Source organism: Canis aureus, chromosome 8, assembly GCF_053574225.1.
Source record: "Canis aureus isolate CA01 chromosome 8, VMU_Caureus_v.1.0, whole genome shotgun sequence".
Classification (NCBI taxonomy): Eukaryota; Metazoa; Chordata; class Mammalia; order Carnivora; family Canidae; genus Canis; species Canis aureus.
Genome location: NC_135618.1, coordinates 41085118 through 41108917, shown reverse-complemented (window position 1 = coordinate 41108917; position 23800 = coordinate 41085118). Strand labels below are relative to the sequence as shown.

General features: G+C 48.4%; 1 protein-coding gene across 10 annotated transcripts in view; it reads left to right on the top strand.

The window, feature by feature from the left end:
* The window catches only part of ANKS3 (ankyrin repeat and sterile alpha motif domain containing 3), a 31925-nt gene extending 8209 nt beyond the window's left edge, over nt 1-23716 (top strand). For 6 of the 10 annotated variants that reach the window (XM_077906464.1, XM_077906462.1, XM_077906460.1 and 3 more), the window contains 12 exons: nt 10743-10878; nt 13770-13928; nt 16339-16476; nt 16955-17064; nt 17365-17541; nt 20727-20851; nt 21285-21426; nt 21891-22063; nt 22394-22479; nt 22930-23004; nt 23202-23293; nt 23362-23716. In XM_077906464.1, coding sequence (XP_077762590.1) covers nt 10743-10878; nt 13770-13928; nt 16339-16476; nt 16955-17064; nt 17365-17541; nt 20727-20851; nt 21285-21426; nt 21891-22063; nt 22394-22479; nt 22930-23004; nt 23202-23281 — 1401 coding nt within the window. In that variant the 3' untranslated portion in view covers nt 23282-23293; nt 23362-23716. Of the gene's footprint in view, nt 1-7933; nt 8028-10742; nt 10879-13769; nt 13929-16338; nt 16477-16954; nt 17065-17364; nt 17542-20726; nt 20852-21284; nt 21427-21890; nt 22064-22203; nt 22370-22393; nt 22480-22929; nt 23005-23201; nt 23294-23361 lie in introns of those variants that run through there. The other 4 variants (XM_077906468.1, XM_077906461.1, XM_077906465.1 and 1 more) reach the window with 4 other exon arrangements.
* Nucleotides 23717-23800: the final 84 nt, after the last annotated feature.

Genomic DNA, 23800 nt, shown 5'->3' with positions numbered 1-23800 from the left:
TTACCTTAAAATTTAGTCACAGCAGGTGAGGAATCCTGTCCCTGAAGTATGAGCTAAAACAGAATTTTCTACTGCATAGAAATAGCTGCTCTTCATTTATTCAGCACATTTTCATTGTATCTACTGATGCCAAGTGTTGAGTGGCGCTCAGGGATACAGTGGTGAGTAAAAATAGACACCTTTCCTGTCATAATTTTGAAGATGCTATTATTTGAAAAATATGGAAAATATATTTTAAAAAGTAAATAACACTTATGATCCATGACTTAAAAACATGATGTAGAGTAAGAATGCTGAGATTTTCCTTCCTTTTCAACCACCCCCTGTTCCTCCCCAAGATGTCCATGTGGTTTGATAAAGAGACAGCCCAGGACTTCTCTGCATAGGAAGGTCTATCTAGACAGGTGCAAACATGAGTGGGATTCTACTGTGTATTTATTTTCTCCAGCTTTTGGAAAATTGCTTAATATGCCATGGGTTTTTTTTTCCTTATAGGGTATCCTATGTATAGTCCGAGCCATAATTTAGTCAGTTCCTTATTCGAAATTTAGGTTTCTGACATTATACAGTTATAAACAGTGCTCCAGGGACTTGTCTCTGTAGGGGCAGCTTCAGCATGCATGCTGGTATACCGTATCTCTATAGGAGGGATTGCTAGTGTTCACTTGTTACATTTAACAGGCCCTAATAAAAAGACAATTAAAAAATGGTGGGGATCCCTGGGTGGCTCAGCGGTTTACCGCCTGCCTTGGGCCCAGGGCGTGATCCTGGAGACCCGGGATTGAGTCCCATGTCGGGCTCACTGCATAGAGCCTGCTTCTCCCTCTGCCTGTGTCTCTGCCTCTCTCTCTCTCTCTCTCCCCCCATGTCTGTCGTGAATAAATAAATCTTAAAAAAAAAGGAAAAAGGATCTGAGTAGACATTTCTTCAGAGATAATTTTTAGATGGCCAATAAGCACATGAAGAAATGCTTGACATCATTAGTCATGTGGGAAATGCAAATCAAAACTACTAGGGGCGTCTGTAATATGAAAGGATAGTAATAAGAGTGGGTGAGGAGGTGGAGAGGTTGAAACCCTCACACACTGCTGGTGGGAGTGTAAAATGATGGAGCCTCTTTGGAAGACAGTCTGACAGTTTCTCAAATAGTTAAACATAAAGCTACTATATAACCCAGCCATTCTCCTAAGTATATACCTGAGAGAACTGAAAATAGGTCCACACAAAACCTTACAAATATCCACAACAGTGTTATTCGCAGTAGCCAAGAGATGGAAACCCACATGTCCAATAACTGACAGATGGATAGGTGAAATGTGGTCTCTCCACGCAATGGAATATTATTCAGCCATAAAAAGGAATGGAGTTCCAACACCTACAATATGGAAGAATCTTGAAAATATGATGCTCAGTGGTAGAAGCTAGACACAAAGGACCCCATATGATATGGTTCTCTTTATACAAAGTGTCCTGAATAAGCAAATCTGTAGAGATAGAAAGCAGATTAATGGTGGCCTAGGGCTGGCAGCAGAGGATGGGGTGGGAAGGGATGATGAGAGTTGGAAATATTGGGGAGAGGGTGGTGGTTAAGAGGTACAGGATTTCTTTTTAGAGTGAGGAAAGTGTTCTGAAGTTGACTGTGGTGATGGTTGCATGCCATCGAATTATACACTGTGAGTCTGAATTGCATGGTATGTGAATTATATCTTAAAGACATTAAAAAGTTCAATGGGAGAAATAGTAAGTCCTAACAAATTCCCACTGGAAAAGTTGTCTCTTGCCTTCCCTCCACCCAGTAATATGCCCACTTTTTCATGTTTTACCAAGCTCTGGAAGTTAGTTGTCTTAAGTCTTTGCCAGTGTGATGGGAGAAAAGTGGCATCTCATTTTGGTTTGTACTTATTAGTGAGGTTGAACATTTAAACTACGAATACATTATTGGCCATTTATGCTTATATTATGATCTGTCTGTATTTTGGGGAGTCAGTTTATTGGATAGTTAAGCATAATAAAATGTTAACATGCTATCTTTCTTTGAAAAAAGAATTTGGAGGGCTCCTGGGCGGCTCAGTCAGTTAAGTGTCTGACTTGGTTTCCACTCAGGTCATGATCTCAGGGTGGTGAGATTGAACCCCGCACCAGGCTCCGTGAGCCCGCTTGATACTTTCTTTCCCCCTCTCCCCATCCCACCCCGTGTGTGTGCGTGCTCTCTCTCTCTCTCTCTCTAAGTAGATACATAAATGAAGCAATATGCCTGGTCATAGACTCTAAGAGAAAGAAAAAGAGAAAGAATTTGGGAATGGTACCCTCACATGGTAAAACTAGGCTCAAGACTGAAGGGGCACAGGGCCTGCCTGCCCGCTTTGCCTTGATCTCCTGATCTCACCCCACAGCTACTCCCCAGCTCGCTTTTACTTTCTTTCTTTTTTTTTTTTTAACTGTCTGTTGGGGAGATTGTTCTATATTAGTGTATGTTAATCTCTTTTCTCTCTCTTTTTCGTGGCTGCACAGCACTTCCATGTAGGGACGAATCAGAGATTTAACAGTGGTCTGCAGATGGAAATAAGTCATTGTCAGCCACTGGCTGTCACACACAGTGCTGCGGAGACTTTCTGCATATACATCTCTGCACACGGGTGTGACCACCTCTGTCCACTTCAGTACTGAAGGCAGAATTTTGTGTGGAGTGTAAGTGCAGTCTTAACATAGGGTTACCCACTTGCCATCTGAAGAGCAAATTGTACCAACTTATGCTTTCCACAGCAGCAAGAATTATGAATTTTAAATTTGAAGTACTTTCAATGTATAGAAGATAATACTAATGCAACCCACACGATCCCAAAGTGACCCCTAAACAGATGTTGATCTGCAGCTTTCCTGGCCCTGATTTTATGCTTTCATCACATACTGTGTGTCCTTAAGGAATGCACAGGTTTTATATATTTTAAAGATTTTATTTATTCATGAGAGACACAGAAAGAGAGGCAGAGGGGCAGGCAGAGGGAGAAGCAGGCTCCATGCAAGCAGCCCAATGTGGGACTCGATCTCGGGAATCCGGGATCCAGGCCCTGAGCCAAAGTCAGGCACTCAACTGCTAAGCCACCCAGGCGTCCCTATTTTAAAGATTTATGTAAATAACGTGTCAGACTGTATGTGTCACTCAGCACAGTGCTGATGCATGGGGCATAGTTCAGTCATTTTGACAGCACTCTGTGCATTGAATGTTTGAGTCTTTTATATTTATCCATTCCTCTTTTAGTGTATCAAGTTGTATCCACTTTGCTATTCCTGACAGGGCTGCGGTTCCCATTTTAACTTGTCTTCTCAAGTGTGTGTGAAGGAATTTAAAAGAAATCAGGATGTATTCTGAATCAAAGCAGAAATTTTGGTGTGTAGGGTGGGTGAGTCTTAGCTTACTTTCCTCCATAGTCATCCTGATTTATATACTGATAGCTCTCTTCTCCCACACTCTCAATAACACTTGGTACCTGGTATCAGATGAGCTGTCTCCTATTGATTTTTGCCTTTGCCTGATTTCTGGTGAGGTTGAGCATCATTTCATTTACTTAGTCATTTGTTCTCCTTTGGTGCAAATAATTATTCTTTGAAGTAATTCTACTTACTTGGACCAAGCACCCCTAAGACCTCACATAGGGTCGAGAATAGATAGGTAAGAGCTCAACTCTGTTAAAAGCATAACCTCTGCTTCTGAGTTTAGAATTTTATTTATTTATTTATTTATGATTTATTTATTTGAGAGAGAGCATGGGTGGGAGGGAGAGAAAGAATCTTTTTTTTTTTTTTTTTTTTTGAGAGAAAGAATCTTAAGCAGACTCCACTTAGTGTACTCAGTCTCTTGACCCTGGAATCATTACCTGAGCCAAAATCAAGACATTGGATACTTAACTGACTGAGCCACCCATGTGCCCCTAGAATTTTAATTTATTTTTTTAAGATTGTATTTATTTATTCATGAGAGACAGAGAGAGAGAGAAAGAGAGAGAAAGGGAGAGAGGGAGGGAGGCAGAGACACAGAGACACAGGTAGAGGGAGAAGCAGGCTCCATGCAGGGAGCCTGACTTGGGCCTCAATCCTGGGTCTCCAGGATCAGGCCCTGGGCTGAAGGCGGTACTAAACCGCTGAGCCACCGGGGCTGCCTTATATTGGATTTCTTTTGGAAAATTTTTAAAATTTTGGAATAATTTCAGACTTAAAGAAATATCAAAATAATACCAACAATTTGCATACTTTTGCTCAACTCCCCGAATATTATCATTTCATCTCATTTTCTTCTGTCTTTATTTGGATAGTAAGTTGCCTACATAATGCCCTCTTCCTCCCTAAATACTTTTAGTGTGTATTTCCCAAAAACAATTTTCCCTTTTGTGATGACATACAGTGATCAAATTCAGGAAACCAACTCTGAGATCTCCCTGCAGCACTAATCAGGAATCGAAGGTGTTGGACAGTTTGCTGTGATTGCTTCGGGGTGGGCGTTGGGGGGAGTGGGTGGCAGGTGTGGCTGGGAGTGTGTGGATGATGGGCCACGTCCGTCCACTGCTGGGGAGGCCGTGTGGCTAGCTGTGCATGGATGCTCCTCTGCTCCTCATTTCCTGCAGATTTCCTCCTGCTCAGTCAGGGCTAGACCTTAGGGGGCCAGAGGGCTGGATCCACTGGTCTTCCGAGCCTGGTGCCATTCCCAGAGACAGAGAGCTGCAGGAGGCTGGGCACCCTGTGCTCTGCAAGGGCAGGAGAGGGCTGTAGCTGCCTCCCTTGCACCCCATTCTCTTCTTCCTGGTGGGGCCAAGCTCTGGCAGTTCCATGGAGGCAGGATGATCTGGGCATGATTAGGTCTCTTAGGGGAGAGCTGAGCTGATGGTCTGGCCTCCATGTGATGAGTGTGTCTGTCATCCCCTTGGGCCACGGTCTCCAAAGCTTTGATCAAGCTCTCCTGTTGGAATGAGTTTTATGTTATGTACATTATAAAATAGGAAGGAAAAAAAATGTGAAGGATGAATGAACAGAAATTCTAGTATTTTCTTCCCTCACCTCAGGGACCTTGTTCTTGGTTCTGTTTGCTTCCTCATTGACTCTCTAAGAAATGGTATTACTGCCCCACCCCCCGCCTTTAATAATTATTTATTTTAGAGAGAGAAAGAAGCACATGTGGGTAGGGGCAGAGGGAGAGAGAGAGAGAATCTCAAGCAGACTCACTGCTGAGTGCAGAGCTCAACATGGGACTTGATCTCATGACACGAGAGATCATGACCTGAGCTGAAATCAGAAGTTGGATGCTCAACCGAGCCACCCAGGTGCCCCTGCTTTTTTCCCCCTTTAACTATAAGGTTGAGTCTTCTGAACTTAACAGATGACAGTAAAAGATGGTGGTGTTTGCTCTGCTTGAAACCTTTAGGTTCTTTCTCCCAAACTGAAACTAGAAATTCCTCCCTCCCCCACCATCCAGTTTTCTCGAGATATAACTGACAGACATCTCTGTACATTGAGAGTGCAGCGAACTGATTTCACTTACATGTGTTGTGTAGTGATTATCACACATCCGGTGCGTGTCCGTCACAGACACAGATGTAGATTGTTTCCTTGTGAGGAGAATTCAGGATTTACTCTCTGAACCACTTCTGTATTTATCACATGGCAATGTTTACTGCGGTCATCATGTTGTATCTTGCAACTGGAAATTTATGCCTTTTTTTTTTAAAGATTTTATTTATTTATTCATAGAGACAGAGAGAGAGAGAGACAGAGACACAGGCAGAGGGAGAAGCAGGCACCGTACAGAGAGCTTGACATGGGACTCGATCCCGGGTCTCCAGGATCATGCCCTCAGCTGCAGGTGGCGCTAAATTGCTGTGTCACCCAGGCTGCCCAAATTTATGCCTTTTGACTGCCTTCATTCAGTCTCCCCTTTCAGACCCCTCTAGAAATGATCTTTGAAGGCTGAAGGCTTCAGAGCTGATTTCTAACCAGAGCTCTTGAAAGTGGGGTATTATAGAAAGTAAAACTCCGTTAAGATCTTGTAAAAATGCAGTTTTTTCCCTTTCAGAGGGATGTGTGATAATCACCTTCTGCACAGGCTTAACCAAAATTGTCAGTTGATCATAGGTTTTCTAAATAGGGGAAAAGAGTGCATAAGTAAATATTTATTATACAGTGATATATCTCTGCTATAAAAGAATTAGAAAGTACAATGAAGCAAAAAGAAAGCCACAAACTATTCATAATCCCACCACCCAGAGATAGCACATGTTAACACCTTGTCTGGTATCCTCCTGGTTTTTTAACAGATTTTTTTTTTTTTAAGATTTTATTTATTTATTCATGATAGCCACACAGAGAGAGACAGAGAGGCAGAGACCCAGGCAGAGGGAGAAGCAGGCTCCATGCAGGGAGCCCGACGTGGGATTCGATCCCGGGTCTCCAGGATCGTGCCCCGGGCCAAAGGCAGGCGCCAAACCGCTGTGCCACCCAGGGATCCCTTTTAACAGATATTTTAAATCAAAGTGGAATCCTGTTATACAAAATGTTTTGTAATATGCTTTTTTTTTTTTTTCTCATCGATGTCCTGTGCACCCCCATCCATGTTAATACATACACTTGGGGGGGGCTCATATGGTTAAGCGTCTGCCTTTGGCTCAGGTCATGTTCCCAGGGTCCTGGGATCAAGTCCCTCATCGGGCTCTCAGCTCAGTGCCTGTTTCTCCCTCTCTGCCTGCCACTCCCCCTGCTTGTGCACTGGTGTGTGCTCTCTCTCTCTCTCTCTCTGTCAAATAAATTAATTAAATCTTAAAAAAAACAAATAAACATACACTTGGGCCTGTCATATAAATGGGGGGATACAATTCCACTTTAGAAATGCATTCTCTCTTATTTCATTAATTCCTGATTTTAGGTTCTTGGCTCCCATGATACTAACTGCTGATGGGAAGATACTAAATGTCAGTGTATGTCTTTAGTTATTTCTGAAGGTTAAATCCCTAAAAGTGGAATTGCTGAGTCAAAGGGTATGTGTAATGTTTGCCGGTTTGCCCTCCGGAGCACTGAGACCCGGTGGTCCCTATCAAACCCCAGACTGCTTGGTTGAAGCTTTTAAAATAGAAAGATTATTGTCTTTTCTACCTTCAAAGTAAGCATGCTCATGGTAGAAAGTTTAGAGAATATAGAAGATTAAGAAGATGGGAAAATCCCCCTTTCTTACTGATTAGATATTATATTAACAGTGTGGGCACATTTGCTTCCAGTGTTGTATACATTTTTGTTTTGTCATGTTTTGCTGCTGCTGTAATATAGGTACAGTTTTGTATCATGGTCCTTTTTTTTTAATCTTTTAAAAATATTTTTTCTAGGCTTTTTTTTTTTTAAGATGTTATTTACTTATTTATGAGAGACACAGAGAGAGAGAGAGAGAGGCAGACATAGGCAGAGGCAGAAGCAGGCTCCATGCAGGGAGCCTGATGTGGGACTTGATCCCAGGACTTCAGGATCACGCCCTGGGCCTAAGGCGGCGCTAAAACACTGAGCCACCCAGGGATCCCCTTTTCTAGGCTTCTTGAATACAGTTGACATATATCATTGTATAAGTTTAAGGTACACAACATAATGATTTGCATTTTCCTTACATTGTGTAAAGAATACCACAGTAAGTCTAGTCAACATCTGTCACCTCTCATAGTTACAAATTTTTTCCTTTTTATAGAGCTTTTTAAACAGTGATTTAATAAATTCATTGCGCCTTTCCATGAATCTGTAAAAGTGTATACAAGTAAGTTCTGAAGAATATTTTAAAATATAAGTTATCTTAAATCCTTAATAATGGTGATATTGTGGGGAAGTCCTATAACTTTTGAATGTGGACAGGCACCCCTCATTTTATTGTGCTTCACTTTATTGCATTTCACAGATACTGCGCTTTTTACAGGTGGAAGGTTTGTGGAGACCCTGCGTCGAGCAAGTCTGCGGGTACCATTTTTCCAACAGCATTCACTCACTCTGCATCTCTGTGTCTCATTTTGGTAATTCTTGCCATAGTTCAAACCTTTTCATTATTGTCATATTTTTTTAAAGAATTTATTTATTTGAGGGATCCCTGGGTGGCGCAGCGGTTTGGTGCCTGCCTTTGGCCCAGGGCGCGATCCTGGAGACCCGGGATCGAATCCCACGTCGGGCTCCCTGGTGCATGGAGCCTGCTTCTCCCTCTGCCTGTGTCTCTGCCTCTCTCTCTCTCTATCTGTGACTATCATAAATAAATAAAAAAATTTTTAAAAAAATCTTTAAAAAAAAAAAAAAAGAATTTATTTATTTGAGAGAGAGAGCAGACAAAGAGAGCATATGAGCGGGGGGAGGGACAGAGGAAGAAACAGACTCCCCACCGAGCAGGGAGCCCAGACTGGGGCTTGATCCTAGGACCCTGGAATCATGGCCTGAGCCAATCATGGCCTAACCCACCTGAGCCACCCAGGTGGTGATCTGTGATTGTGACTTGCTGAAATGTCAGATGATAGCATTTTTTAGCAATAAAGTTAATTTTTTTTAAGCTGTATGCTGAACATGGGGCTTGAAGTCGACCCTGAGTTCATGCTTTACTGACAGCCAGGCAGGCGCCCCAATAAAGTATTTTATTTCTTTAAGGTATAGGTATTGTTTTTTTTAGACATAATGCTGCTGTACACTTAATAGACTGCAGTAGAGTATAAATATAACTTCTATACACTGGGAAACCAAAAACATTCATTTGTCCTGTTTTATTGCAGTATTCACTTTATTGTGGGGTCTGGAACTGAACCTGCAGTGTCTCTGAGGTGTACTTGTACAGTGTAAATATTTTCATGAAAAAACATTTAAAAAAACCCTATGAAAGTAATATAACCTACAGGCTTAAAAAAAGCCAAACAATAAAATTTAGATGCTAATCAACCAAAAATTTAGAAATAAGCATTAAAAAACTTCTAAGTGGGGATCCCTGGGTAGCGCAGTGGTTTGGTGCCTGCCTTTGGCCCAGGGCGCGATCCTGGAGACCTGGGATTGAATTCCACGTCGGGCTCCCAGTGCATGGAGCCTGCTTCTCCCTCTGCCTGTGTCTCTGCCTCTCTCTCTCTCTCTGTGTGACTATCATAAATAAATAAAAATTAAAAAAAAAAAAAAACTTCTAAGTTTTCTTATACTGTCTCTCTTCCCCCAATATTAACAACTATGAGTAGTTTTCTACAGAAATGGAATCCTGCTACATAAATGGGTTACATCTACTTCTGCAGTGTGCCTTTTTTTTTAAGATTATTTATTTATTTATTTATTCATGAGACATAGAGAGAGAGAGAGAGAGAGAGGCAGAGGCAGAGGGAGAAGCAGGCTCCATGCAGGGAGCCCGACATGGGACTCGATCCCAGGACTCTAGGATCACGTCCTGAGTCTAAGGCAGGCGCCAGACTGCTGAGCCACCCAGGCATCCCCCCCGCCTTTTAAAAAATATTTTATTTATATCTTCATGAGACACATACAGAGAGAGAGAATGAGGCAGAGACACAGACAGAGGGAGAAGCAGGCTCCATGCAGGGAGCCCGATGTGGGACTCAATCCCGGGACTCCAGGATCACTCCCCAGGCCGAAGACAGGTGCTAAACCGTTAAGCCACCCAGGGATCCGTGTAGTGTGTCTTTAAATGTTAGCAAAACATCACAGGCATTGCCACATCAGTACAAAGAAACCTGCCTCATTCTTTCTGATCCAGTCCTTTATAGTAATGATATGCCTTAGTTTATGTAGCCATTCACACGTCAGTGGGTACATTAGTTTCCCGCTACTTTTAACAATTAACCATAAAGTTGGGCTTAAAACACAGAAATTTATTTTCTCACAGTTGTGGATGCCAGAAGTCTAGAACCAAGGTTATCAGTGGGGCCACACTCCGTCCAGAGGCTTTGAACTGTTGGCTCCTGGTGGTTCTTGCCTTGTGGATGTGTCACTCCAGTCTCCACCTGTCTTCGCATGCTTCACATACTGTTTCCCCCATATATCCGCGTCGTCTTCTCTTCCTCATAAGGACACCTTATACCTTACATGTCATAAAGACACATATTACGGTCCTTTTAGGAACTTGGTTATACCAGTTATCTGTAAACACCAGCATTTATGGCAGTAGCCTGGCTGGGTCCAGCCCCATTGACACGGTCTCCAGGTTTTCGTTATTGTAGATATGTTCTACTAAACACCTGTGTCATAAAAGCTTTCTCTGTTATTTGGGGTTATTTCCTTAGGAGAGAGTCACAGAAATGGAATGTTTGTGCTGAATACTATAAGTACATTTTAGGGCTTTGGATAAAAATTACCGGACTCTTCTTCAAAAGGATGGTGCTCTCCTCATGGTTATGAGTTTTAAAGGTGGCTTCTCTAGTGAATCTTTTGTCTTCAGTGTTCTTTGTGTGGAGAGAAATGGAGCGAGGCGGGCCTGCAAGGGGTGAAGGCTGGGCTCTGGCCCTGGCGGCCTGCAGTGTGCCTGCCTCTCCCTTAGCTAGCTGCCGGCCTGGCGCTGAGGCTGGGGAGCTGCCCACAAGCCCCTCCCCAGTGCCCCCCACCTCGTCCTTAAGGAGACGAGGCTTTTGCCTCTTTCTCACGCAGATGTGAGGTTTCCTGGGCCGTGAGGAGCCCCCTCCCTGCACTTCTTAGCTGGGGTCCAGAGTCCGCGTCCAGGGAATGAGAGTTCCCAGCTCTTGAACTTTCATGACATTTCACAGGGAGTCCGAGTGGACACAAGAGACCACAGTGGGGCCACAGCCCGGATGCTGGCCAAGCAGTATGGACACATGAAGATCGTCGGGTTGATAGATGCTCACTCACCTTCTCTGCCCAAGAACCTCTATCGGAGCCCAGGTACCTGCTTCTGCGCCGCTCTGCCTTCTGCTGCTGGGAGAGGAGGACGCCCCTGCGGGCTTTAGAGGTGGCCTCCCCGCAGCCTCGCCAGCAGACCTCTGCCTCCCCCGTGACTCCACTGCACAGTCAGGGTTGAGGCTCACTGGTCCCCTAGGAGAGAGACACGTTAGGACGTAGAGTGTGCCCTCCAGGCTGAAGGTGTGCACAGGTGGCACCCATGGGGAGGTGGGATGTCCACCTCCCAAAGGGGATTGCTCAGGGTGGTGGTTATTTGACTTTGCTTGCTGTACTTATTGCCATACAAAATATTTTAATTTTTTATAGTCAAATTCATCAGTCTTTTATTGCCTTTAGATTTGGGGTCACTGATCTTTCCCCATGCCCTAGTTATACAAGAATTTGCCCATTTTCTTCTGGTGCTTCCATGGTTTCATTTTTTTACATTTAAATCTCTGATCCCTTTGTACTTTAGTTTCACGTGTGGTGTGAGGGGTTGTTTTCAGATGGCTTCTCTATTGTCCTGGCTTCATTAAATTATTTACCAGTCCATCTTTGACCTAGTGATCTGAGAGGCTGTCTTTGTCATGTAGTCTGAATTTCCCTCTGTGCCCAAGTCCGTTTCTGGCCTTGCTCTTCTCTTCCCCAGGTCTTTCTTCCCCAGTCCACTCACCGGACCCACTCTGTGCTCAGTTTGCAGAGCCTTTTTGTGGCACGTTGGACTGTCTGGTGAGGCCAGTCCCCCTGCATCTGTCCCTTTTCGGTGTTAGCTAGTACTGCTGGTGAACGTCGACATCACCCGGTCTAGCTGCTTAGAAACTGTGTTCTGGAGACTGGCAGATTTATAAATCAGCTACCCTTTTATGCTGTGGACTCGTCCTCTGTGGCCACAAGGGATGTCTTGTTCAAGTGTACTTTTGTGTCTGCTGGAAGGTTTAAAAATTTTCCTCTAGACGTTGTGCCTATAACTTGTTTTTTTCTTCCTAAGCGTCTTTCTTTGTGGCTGTTGTAAATGCGGTTCCGCTGCCTTCACATCCTCTGCCTGCCTGTTGTCTGTGACGTGAAGGCTACTGGCGTCAGCTTGCCACTTTCATATTCTGCTCTACTGCATTCTTTCATGGCGTTTACTGATTCTCCAGGGTTTTCCAGATAGGCTACCATACAGTCTGCCCATAGACATAGATTTACTGCTTCTTTCTTTTCCTACCTCTGATTTCTTTCCTTTAGTTGCACTGGCTAATACTTCTCCTAAGGTGCCGAGCATGTTGGGGACGGGGCATTCACGTGACCCTGGCAGAGATGCTGTCTTAGCTGGGACGCTGGCGCTAAGGGTGAGGTGTGCATGTGTTCCGTCATTAAGAAGGTATCTGGCATTTTCTGTATTTCAGAGTGTTTTTTACAGGAATACGTGTAGAATTTTGTCAAAGGCTTTATCTGCATCTATGGAGATGGTTGTTAATTTTCTCCTTAGCTCTATCAACAGAGTACATTAGTGCATTAGTGGATTTTCTCTTTTTTTTTTTTAATTTTTATTTATTTATGATAGTCACAGAGAGAGAGAGAGAGAGAGGCAGAGACACAGGCAGAGGGAGAAGCAGGCTCCATGCACCGGGAGCCCGATGTGGGATTCGATCCCGGGTCTCCAGGATCGCGCCCTGGGCCAAAGACAGGCGCTAAACCGCTGCGCCACCCAGGGATCCCCATTAGTGGATTTTCTAATAACGCAACTTTACATTCCTGATATAAATCCCACGTGGTGTATCGTTTTCTTAGTGTGGTGTTGGATTCTATTTGCCAGTATTTTACTTAGTGTTCCCGTATGGCTATTGCTGACTCGTCAGGTGTGAGAGGATGTGCTGGGAGGTTCTGATTTGTGGAGTTGCCTTTGCCTTGGTTACCTGCCCCCCCCCCCCCCCTTGTCCTTTTATTCTTGACAACTCCTCCATCTTCTGCCTGGGCAGGACCACAGTCTCCTCCCAGTAGATCCCTGAGCACATGGGAGCAAGCTGAGTAGGGAATAGAGAGGATAGGTGGCCCAGGGTCACTGGTGGCATTTGGACCCTGGGTCAGTCACTCCCTCGCTCGCAGGCAGTCACTGACCTGAACTGTCGGTTCCTGCCAGTGAGCTGCTCCCCCTCCATAGCCTGACCCCTTCCTGGCCTCGGGATTATTTGTGATGGACTCAGCTCACAAGGGGGCGGTGGGAGGAGAGGCACCTTCAGAGTCTGAGCCACAGTGTACCAGCAGGAGAACAAGGCCTCATCAGATGGGAGCCTTATACAAATATATTCACAAATTTTGCCTTCCAGGTATGATGAAATAAGGAAAACTGTGAAAAGCTATAAGATGGTAACAGCTGTGAGTGCACTGTAAGCTCTTAGGCTATGACAGGTGGCGATGTAAAGTGCTTCCCCAGGCCCGGCCCACAGCTGGCATATGCCCCTTGTTTCCCAGGAAGTGTAGGTGGAGAACACACAGTTGTTAAGAAGCTGTGACTGATGTTGCCATATGTCTATGAGGAGACAGATCTTACTTACCATCTCAACTTAGAACAAAATTTATTTCTTTTTTTAAATATACATACTAGTTATGAAAAGTTCTGGAAGCCAGGCAAAGAGAAGAATAAGAATTAAGACTCTCCACTCATGACAACCTTTTTCAATTGAGACTCATGCTTAGTAAGCTTGCTTTCTCCCCAGATCTCCCCGTGGCCCATCTGAGCAGTGGACTGGCTCCTTATGGCATTTCTTTCTAGTGAGGTCCTGGGAAACATATTTTTTTTCTTCTTAATATGAGAAAGACAATTATGATGATTTCATTCCCATGTACTATGAGGATTAGTAAATTAGTCCATCACTGAACAAAATATCTTAATTCTGGTGTTTGGCCTGCAGAAAAATTTGAAGATCTAAGCTCTTCGGATGAATCCTGCCCTGTTCCCCAGAGACAGAAGCTCTATCGGAAAAAGGGCCTCAGCATCCATGAGGGGCCCCGAGCCTTGGCCAGGATCACAGCTATCGGACTTGGAGGCAAGATCCAGCAGCCTTGCTGTGGTGAGTGCTCCCACGTCCTGCTGGCTCTTCGGCAGTGCTCCCTGAGATGTGGCCTTGATGGGGACTGAACAGTCCTCGGCTTCTGAAATGTGGGCTACTGGGTGGGGGCTGCAGCTCACGGATTAAGAATTGATTATGGGGTGGGGGGCACCTGGGTGGCTCAGTGGTTGGGCATCTGCCTTTGGCTCAGGTCGTGATCCAGGGTCCTGGGATCGAGTTCCACTTCAAGTTTCCCACAGGGAGCCTGCTTCTCCCTCTGCCTGTGTCTCTGCCTCTGTGTGTGTGTGTCTCTCTCATGAATAAATAAATAAATCTTAAAAAAAAGAATTGATTACAGAGATTGAAAGACAATCACTGGCTAGCTTCTGGTTCATCCTTTGGTTTTCCTTTCCACGGGTCATGTTGCAAATAGAACTTTTCCTCTAGCAGTGGAAATATATCAAAGCTGCAATTTCATTCATCATGTGGTAGGTCAGCTAGTGCAGGGAAAATGTTGAGGTCTGGTCTCTGTCCCCATCTCCAGCTGGAGTTGGATGTGTCTCGGGCAGTTGTTGCTCTCTTTTCTCAACATGCTGGACTTGAGAATTGTCGGATGGTACACTTGGTGGTGGGCTAGAAGTGAGTTTGTTCTCCTATTGTCAGCACTTCACATTGAGTGCAGTGCGCTTGGGGAGTGCAGGGGGTGCCAACACTCTTACCCTGGCCTGACCAAATGATCAGTGTTAGATTGTCTTTGACATCTGTCACCCATTAGTGGCTGGGTCAATCCTGCCGTCTAGCAAGCCGGGTGGATGGGCCCATCTCGTGAGCAAGTACCCCTGGGCTTAGAAACTGACTTTCCCAGGGGCCTCTTGGTGGCTCAGTCAGTTGAGTGTTTACCTTTGGCTCAGGTCATGATCCTTGGGGTCCTAGAATCAAGCCCCATCTTGGGCTCCCTACTCAGCAGTCTTCTCCTCCCTCTGCCCCTCCACCTGCTGGTACACCTTCTCGCTGTCATAATTAAGTAAAACCTAAAAAAAGAAAAGAAAAGCAAAAGAAACCAACTTTCCCAGTTAGGGGAGACCGTGCTTTATTCAAGAGTATACAAGTAACTTGATTCCTTCCCATGACCCTTGGAAGGAATCTTAGCTGGGTTGGGAGCTCCAGGCCTACCTTTTCCCATCAGCCACAGAGGGGTGGGCTCCCTGGGCCACTGGGGAAGCTGCCCCCCAGCTGTGGGCAGGCTGCTGCAGGGTGAGAGCATGGTTGTAAGCACGTAGCTCTGGGGCACTCGGCCAGGTGGCTCTATTTTGAGTGGCAAATCTGTCTCTTGTGAGGAGTCCGTGCTGCTTGTCCCACCTGAGGCATGGCGGGGGCGAAGGAAGGACAGGTCTACCCAGGGTGAGGGGGGTCATTCACTTGCGTTGCTGTACAACAGCTGCTTTTAAAAATGGAGTTCATTCAAGTTACCAAAATAATCTGGTCAAAGCCCATTTATACACGTCTTTTTATGCCCCCACAGCGGCAGAAAAAACATTCACCAAAGAATCATGCTAATTGTCCCTTAGTTGCGCCATTTCATATTTTTGGTTTTCCTCTTATACCTTGTGATATTTAAATTCTCTATATACGCATATGTTCTCTTTGCCAGCAACGAAAAAAATTTTTGAATGATAAATAGCATATGCTGATCGTAAATCTTGATAACTTCAGAAAGGTATAAAGAAGAAAATAAGTTCCACGTGAGGTCACCAGCCAGTCTCTTTTATGCAAATAAATGTACTTTCTGTGGGGGAGGCAGGGACAAAGCTGGAATTAAACCCCCCGGTGTGTCTTTTCTCCCTTTCTCTTGCAGGCAGATAAGTTCGGAGGTTATGTCACTTGGTGTTACTGCTGTTCATTTTAGCCCAGGGCCACCCACCTCCCTCTGCCCAGCCAGGTCTCTCTGGCTGGGGTTGACTGACCCGAGGAGCAGCGCCCCTCGAAGTCTCTGTGAGAAGTCACAGGGAGCACAGGGGCTGGTGTGTGAGATGTTGCCAGCTACAAGGAACACTTAGTGGTCTGGTTTTCCTTGGGCTCAGGAATCTGCCAATCCAGCTAACCGTTTCCTGCTTTGTCCACTTGGAAAAGCAACAGCATGGTGTGATGTGGGGGCGCCGGGTCAGACTGGGTGCTAGTCCTGACCCCTGGGCCCTTGCTGTGGGACACAGACTGGTCTCCACGCCCCTCAGAGTCCTTTTCCTCACCTGCAGACCGTGTGCGTGTGCTCAGGTTGCTGTGCGAGCAGATGGGGTGACGGCCAGTTAGATCCGATGCCTAAGTCCCAGCCTTCCCTCCTGCCAAAATTCCTCTGGGGCGGTTGAATTTGGAAGGAGGAATCGGCTGCCCCTCTTGTGCTCATGTGGGTTTATGTCCCCCACTCTGTCCACAGAGCAGGTGCCTCCACAGGGCTATGTCACCTTCCACAGCAGCGATGAGAACTCACTGGATGTGGGGGGCCTCTGCTACAGGGATGTCACATCCCCCATCAACGACCGGGATGGGGACAGCAGCAGCAGCAGCAGCCGGGGTATGTGTGTCCTGCCCGCCCATGCCCCAGCCCTTTACCCCCACAGCGGGAGCCTGGGTCTTGGGAGCCCCCCCCCCCCCCCCACCGCTGGAGAACAGGGGCTGGGGGGCAGGCTCCAGAGGGACCTGGATTGGAGACTGCTGAGGTGCAGCTTCTGGCCCACGGCGCCTGGGTGCAGGATGTGGGGGAGTCGTTCCAAACACGGTTGGCTCCTGGACCGGTAAGCCCTCAGGGAAATGTCTGTTGTGTTACATGTATCATTTATTCACTAGCTGTTTACTGAGTGCCCGGTGTGCCAGGCACTGCTGTAGATCAGTGAAGAAAACAGGCAGAACTCCCGTCCCGTGTTGGGGCAGGAGGGCCCGCAACAGAAGAGTGCAGTGAGCTGTTGAATATTGACGAATGCAGTAGGTGCAGGCTCTGGGGAGTCCTCGCCACTGAGACCTGGGGTCAGGTGCGCTTGTCTTCCCCTTGGCAGAAGAGCACGCCTTCTGTGCCAACCTGGGGGCCGTGAGGCGCAGCAGCAGCAGTGAGGGCCTGACGAGAGCCCCAGGAATCAGCAGTGAGGCCTCTCTGGAGAGCAATGAGGTGAAGCTTCTCTTTTCTTGATCTCCCACCTCCCTCCCCTTTCTGGGTGTTGTGCCCCTCTTCGAGAGGGCAAGTTTGGTGACAGGTACCTCGTGCATGTCACACACAGTCCTTGGCCACCCTCCGTGAGCGGTGCTTGGATCGGGGCCACATAGACCACAGTGCAAGTCACCAGGGAAGCCTCTGTGTGGCTGGTGGGGCAGTTTCACAGCAACAGTTTTGTGGCAGAGAATAGAGTGGATGCAGCTACTTTAGCTCTGGGCCCCTTAGTGTTAACTTCAGACATCTTTCTCACCACAGGATTCAGATCATGCCTGTAAAAGTTCAGTTCGCAAGCAAACTAAAAGTTATATGAAGACCAAGAATCGTTACAGCAACAGTGACAACCAGTGGCCTACCAGCACTGGGACTTCTGGGGCAGCCTGTTCCCCAGGATGCATTCCTCAGACAGAGAGGTCTCCCTATTCAGGACCCCAGGTAAGGCCGTCTGTGAAACTGGCAGTTACCCAGTGAGAAAGAGGACACTCTTCATGCTTCACGAGGCCTTTACTGTATACTTCTGGTGGGTCAGCAGGATTCAGAGAAAGCTGTGGTCATGGTTTTTCCCCAATGATCTATGATCTATGGAAGCTACTTGGGCTGAGAGGATTCCTAAAGGCTAGAAGTGCCAGTTGCAGGCTTTCTGTTTCATCGCTTTCCATAGGAGGGACCTATCTCTCCCCTTGGTTTCCATACTTGACTCAGCGTCCCTGAGCCTGGGGAGGAGAAAAACAGAACCAGTCTTACAAAGCTGCTTTCAGAAGTCAGTGACAAGATGCATCTGAAGCAGAGATAAAGTGGCATGTAATGGAAATTGCCATGTCTGCCTTCTTCATTTTGGGTCGCTCTGGCTAACCAGCTTCTCGGGGATTGCAGGTGCGGCATGGCAGCTCAACTGTTTATTGAGTTCTCCTGCCCTCTGTGGGCATAAGTGGTACAAAGATGAAAGAAGTAATTTTTTACCATTTATTTGTTAAAGTCACAGCTCTGCTGTTCACTAAGCCCCTCCACTTTTGCTGGCTTCTTGGCTTCTCCTTGTGGCCCCTCCAGGGAGCTCTTTCCACTGCCTATGTTCCCGGCTCAGTGAACAGCTACACCTTTCATTTCCTTAAACACATGTTGATGGGAGAGTGGGTGGTGGTGGTGGGATCTTAAGGCTGTTTCAGAAAGTAGGTTAAGGAAAATGGCAGAGTCAGAACCTTTGAAAATTTGCCCCTTTATTAAAGGCAATAAAAAACCTGGCAGAAATGGTCAGAATAATTTTTTGAAAACTCTGAATAAACCAAAGGCTTGGAGCAAGCTGGAAATGTTTAAGAGAAGTGGCTGAATCAGTAAGAACTGTAAACCTTGTAGTTAACTTGCCTTAGTCCCATCCTCACTCCAGTGCCAGGGAAGCTGTGACAGCCGCTGGAGGAGCAGAATGGAGCTGGGTTCTTTCACTGTTTCATTCTCAAAGAATTGGCATTATTGGATGCATCTGAGGTTTTCCTAGGAGACCATGCTTACAAAACTGTATTTGATTTGACTGAGAGCCTGTCTACCCAGTATAACAAAAGCCCTCTCCTTGGAATCTGTGTGTTGAAAATAATTATAGGCACGTGTTTTAACTTTGCAGCTGCCTGAGGTGTTGGATCATAGTTGGGGCAAATAAGATTAACCACAAAGCTTAAAAGGAAGAAGTAGGGAGTGAGATGTCCATAGGAGCTTTGTAAAGCTCTGACATAATCCTAGGAACCTGGGAGGCCACACACTTGCTCAAGGCTGTGTTCTGTGTATGGTCAAGAAAGAGTTGAAAATACATCTGTGTGAACCCTGAGACTCTAGCAAGCAGCAAGTAAAGGCTAAGGGAAGGACTGTCATCTATCTGGCTGAGTGTTAAAGATGTGCCCCCTGAAGCCTACAGAGTTACTCGGCAGAGAAGGGAGACTGACTAGTCTCAGGTGTTTAAGGAAATCTGTCCAGTCCTTAGCTGACCACTGAGCTAGCCAAGGAGAGACTTCTGTGGCCACACGTGAGGGAGAACACAGACTTATAGAAAAGGCACTAAATAAATAACTTCTTTAACAAGCAGCAGCAACAGACTGTGGAGGAGGAGAATTGTTTTGGGGGTGCCTGGCTGGCTCATTTGGTGGAACATGTGACTCTTGAACTTGAGCTTGTAAGTTCAAGCCCCCTTTTAGATGTAGAGATTACTTATAAATTTTTAAAATGTCCAATTTTCAACGAAATGACAAGATGTACAAAGAAACAAGGAGGTATGGCTGTCGACTATAAAAAGTCAAATAACAGAAGCAGTGCCCGAGGAAGGCCAGCTGTGGGACTTCCTGGACACAGACTAGACCGGCTTTTTCAAATATGTTCAGTGAGCCCAAGGAAACCCTGTCTGGATAGAGAATATCAATAAAGTGATAGAAATAAAAACAAACCAAACAGATTCTATAGATGAAAAGTACAATGAGTGAAACGATCGTGGCACGAGAGGGCCCAAAAGCAGCTGGAGGATGCGGAAGGACCCACAAACTTGATGTCAGTCAGTTGAGATTATCCCATCTGAGAAGAATGAACAGAAACCCGTGAGACACCATCAAGCAGCTAGCATATGCATAATGTTGTCCAGAGGGAGAGGTGTAGAGAAGGGCAAAAAAATGTTTCAGAAATAGACCTTCCCAGATTTGATAAAAAACATGAATCGGGGGATCTCTGGGTGGCTCAGGGATCGAGTTTAGCGCCTGCCTTTGGCACAAGCTGTGATCCTGGAGTCCCGGGATCGAGTCCCACGTCGGGCTCCCGGCATGGAGCCTGCTTCTCCCTCCTCCTGTGTCTCTGCCTCTCTCTCTCTATGTCTATCATTCATAAATAAATAAATAAATCTTAAAAAAAAAAAACAAAACATGAATCTGCAGCAGCTGTATGAACCCTAAGTAGGCTAAATGCAGATCCACACCTAGACCTAAAGAAATCAAACTGTCCAGAAACAAAAGGAGAATTGAACGGAGTGAGACGAAAGGAGTCTTTACACACCAGGAACCCCAGTAAGATTGACAGCTAATTCCCCATCAGAAACCACTGGACCAGGCAGCCCGGGTGGCTCAGTGGTTTAGCACCGCCTTCAGCCCAGGGCCTGATCCTGGAGACCGGGGATCGAGTCCCGCATCGGGCTCCCTGCAGGGATCCTGCTTCTCCCTTGGCCTGTGTCGGTGCCCCCCACCCCCCATGAATAAATAAAATCTTTAAAGGGGAAAAAAAAAACACGGGACCTAGAGGACATCTGATGACCTAGTCAAAGGAATGAGAAAAACCCTCCAGAATGCTGTATCCAAGTAAGAACTATCCTTCAGAAGTAAAGGAGAAACTAAGATGTCGCACTGTCGCAGGCTAACAAAGCCAAGAGAGTTTGTGGCCACCGGACTCGCCCTCCAAGAAACTGACGCTGTCCAAGCTGAAGTGAAGACACAGGCTTAGAGAGCCTCCGGGCTACCCATGCCGCCTGAGGGCACAGAGAGGGGGTGGCCGGGGCTCTGGGGGCCGCCAGCACTGTCCCACTGTGGAGCTTGGGGGCTGGCCGGGTTCACCCGGACGGGGCCACCCGTCCTCTGACCTGTCCCCGCCCCTGTACCCTCCAGGACCTCGCCACGCTGCTGGAGCAGATTGGGTGTCTGAAGTACCTGCAGCTGTTTGAGGAGCAGGACGTGGACCTCCGCATCTTCCTGACCCTCACTGAGAGCGACCTGAAGGAGATTGGCATCACGTGAGTGCAGAGGGGCCCTTCGTGGCCGCACCCCCGTCTCTGGCGTGAAGCTGAGCCCGCAGCTTCCCCTCGTGTGGGTGGAACTAGCTGCCCTGTCTTGTCTGAGGTTCCGCTTGCTTCCTGTAGCAGCGTCCACTCCAGCCCTCCAGCTGCCCCTGGCTTAGGTGCTGGAGGGCTGGGTCCTGTGGCTCCCTCAGGCTCCCCAAGCCTGGCCTGAGCCCCCTGTTCAGTGAGAACAGCAGCTGAGCAGGGGAGGCCAGCCCTAGCTGGGGTCACTTCTTAGAACCATTTGTCTTCTGCCCTAGGATCCTGGGGGCCACTCTCCCCCTTCCAAGCTGGGCCCTTTCTTAAGGGACCGTCTTGGTGTAAGGACAGTCCGTGGCATCTCTACGCACACAGCAGACGTATATACTTCTCTCTGTCCTCCTCGCAGGTTATTTGGGCCTAAGAGGAAGATGACCTCTGCCATTGCCCGCTGGCACAGCAGTGCCCGTCCCCCCAGCGATGCCCTGGAGTTGGCCTATGCTGACCGGCTCGAAGCTGAGATGCAGGAGCTTGCCATCCAGCTGCACAAAGTATGAGGGGGCGTGCAAGAGAGGGGTGTGGAGACGCCTGCAGTAAAGGACAGCATAGGGGGTGAGCAGGGAGGACAGATCTGCAGGGTCAGCAGGGAGAAGCAGCCAGGACAGTTAAGGGCAGAGAGCATTATTGCTGTGCAGGAGGGGAGACACATGGGCGTCTGCCTGGGAAGAAGGCTCAGGAAGGGATGGGGACTCGGGGCAGGAGCTTACATGGACACAGAAGATCAAGGGGGAGGGCAGAGAACAAGCAGCAGGCTTGGATGCCACAGGGCTTGAGGGAAGGGGCCCAAAGCAGAGGCGGCTCTGTCTGGAGACACGCGTCCCCTTCCTCCGGCCCAGGAGAGTGGGAGTTGAGAGCCGGTGGGGATGGCAGAGCCGACTGGGGCTGGCAGGACCCAACCGAGGTGGCCCTGGCCTTGAATCCCCCTGGCTCACTCACCCGCCCTATCTCCTCTCAGCGCTGTGAGGAGGTGGAGGCCATGCGAGGCCAGGTGTCGCAGGAGCAGGAGCTGCGGGCGGTGGTGGAGAGCTGCCTCCTGGAGCAGGACGGTGCCCGTGAGGACGTGCGTGCCCAGCTGCAGGAGACGTGGGCCCTGGCCCAGGACGCTGCTCTCATCTTGGACCAGCTGCGGTGAGTGGGCACCTGAGCTGCCCTGGGCCCGACCCTGAGCCACCACTGCCTCCAGATGCTTCAGCCAAGGGTTGGTTTTAGGGCCTTCTGGGGCCACTCGCTGCCATCCTCCGTTTCATTCTGGCTTTTCCTTTCTGCAGGGCAGACCCAGGCAGCAGATAGGGCCCCGCACATCTGCACGCTGGTCCCCAAAGGTGCCTGGTGTGCTTGCCCTGAAGGCAGGGCCCCCCTGACACTCAGGGAGATGGGGTATCTGTGTCCCGCTGGGGCCGTGGGAGGCACTATTGCCCAGCCTCTCCCCTCACCAGCGCTTGGCCTTGTGTCTGGCAGAGCCTGTCAAGCCGAACTGTCAGCCAGAGTGAAGCAGGAGGTGTCCACCCGAGGGCTCCCCCTGGCCGCTGCCCTCCCCACAGCTGGTAAGAACCGTGTTCTTGCCCCGGATCACGTAGGTGCTGTCCTAGGCCTCCGGTTCCAGCTCCAGCTCTTTCCTCCACACAATCGCAGGTCCCAGAGCGAGGGTGCCCTCTCTCCCCCATGTCCTCCCCGTGGTGGGGGGCAAAAGCCCTTGGGCCCTGGCTGACGCTGCTGTCCACGATCTCAAGTGATTTCTGCAGCCTATAGTTGGGGCCGCCCCAGGACAAAGCCTCCCTGTAGGCCAGGCCCCCCCCCCTTCCACTCCCGGGGCTACTGGCAGCCAGTGCTTTGGAAAAATAGCTGGGAGGACACACTTTGGTGTAGCAAGGTCATGCAGGAAGCAACAGCTAGGTGGGTTCCCTGGTCACGGCAGCTCAGGACAGAGGGGCAGGACCTATGGTGACCACATGCATTCCAGGCCCACCTGGCTTTATGTCCCACAGACTCCAAAGGCTGGCAGGCCTCCCTGCAGGCTCTGAGCCTCCCTGAGCTGTCAGGAGCACTGGAGGATCGAGTCCAGGAAATGGGTGAGTGTCCAGGAGGGCAGCCAGAGGTCTCCCGCCCACTGGGGGCCACAAGGGGGGGAACAGGAGGAGCCCTGCCTGGTCAGCTCCGACCCTGGGGGGGCTCCTGCCGTGTAGCCCGCTTCCCCTCACTGCCAGGCATCCCTAGGACCTTCCCTTCTCACGCTGGCAAAGCAGGAACTAACTGCTCCCATCCTCAGGGCGAGTGCTATGCTCAGTGACCCAGAGCTTGGAGAAGCTGCAGGTGCTGAACGGGAAGGAGAACTGGCGGGAGCCTTAGCTGGGAGGGACGGTGAGTGTCCCCCAGGCCCCAGGCCGGGAGAGCAGGGCACCCTGGGCAGCGGTGAGCGCCCCCTTCAGGCTTCTCTTTCCCTTCTCAGACTCTGACGTTGGGTGACTGATCCACCCTGAAGCTGTGTGCCTGGAAGACAGGAGGGCAGAGTGTGGGCGCTGCCGCAGGCCGGGCCCCACTGGGCCGGAGGATCAGGCCCCAGGAGCAGCCGGCAGAAGCAGGACAGGGCTGGGGCCAGGGCAGCAAGGCCCACACGGAGGCAGGACGAGGGCCTCCAGCCCAGAATCTGGGGGTGAGGCCCAGAGCGGGCAGGGCCCTGGGGAGAGAGGATCCCCATACACCGCAGGTGCCCCACAGAAAGGACTGGGCACCTGGGCAGCATATGTCATTTGCTGGAAAATAAAATGTGAGATTTGCTGGTCAGGGGCTCAGTTCTGGTCCCGCGACACAGTACTAACTGACAGACCAAGGGGCAAGCCATGCCGCGACCCCCACTTAAGGAACCTG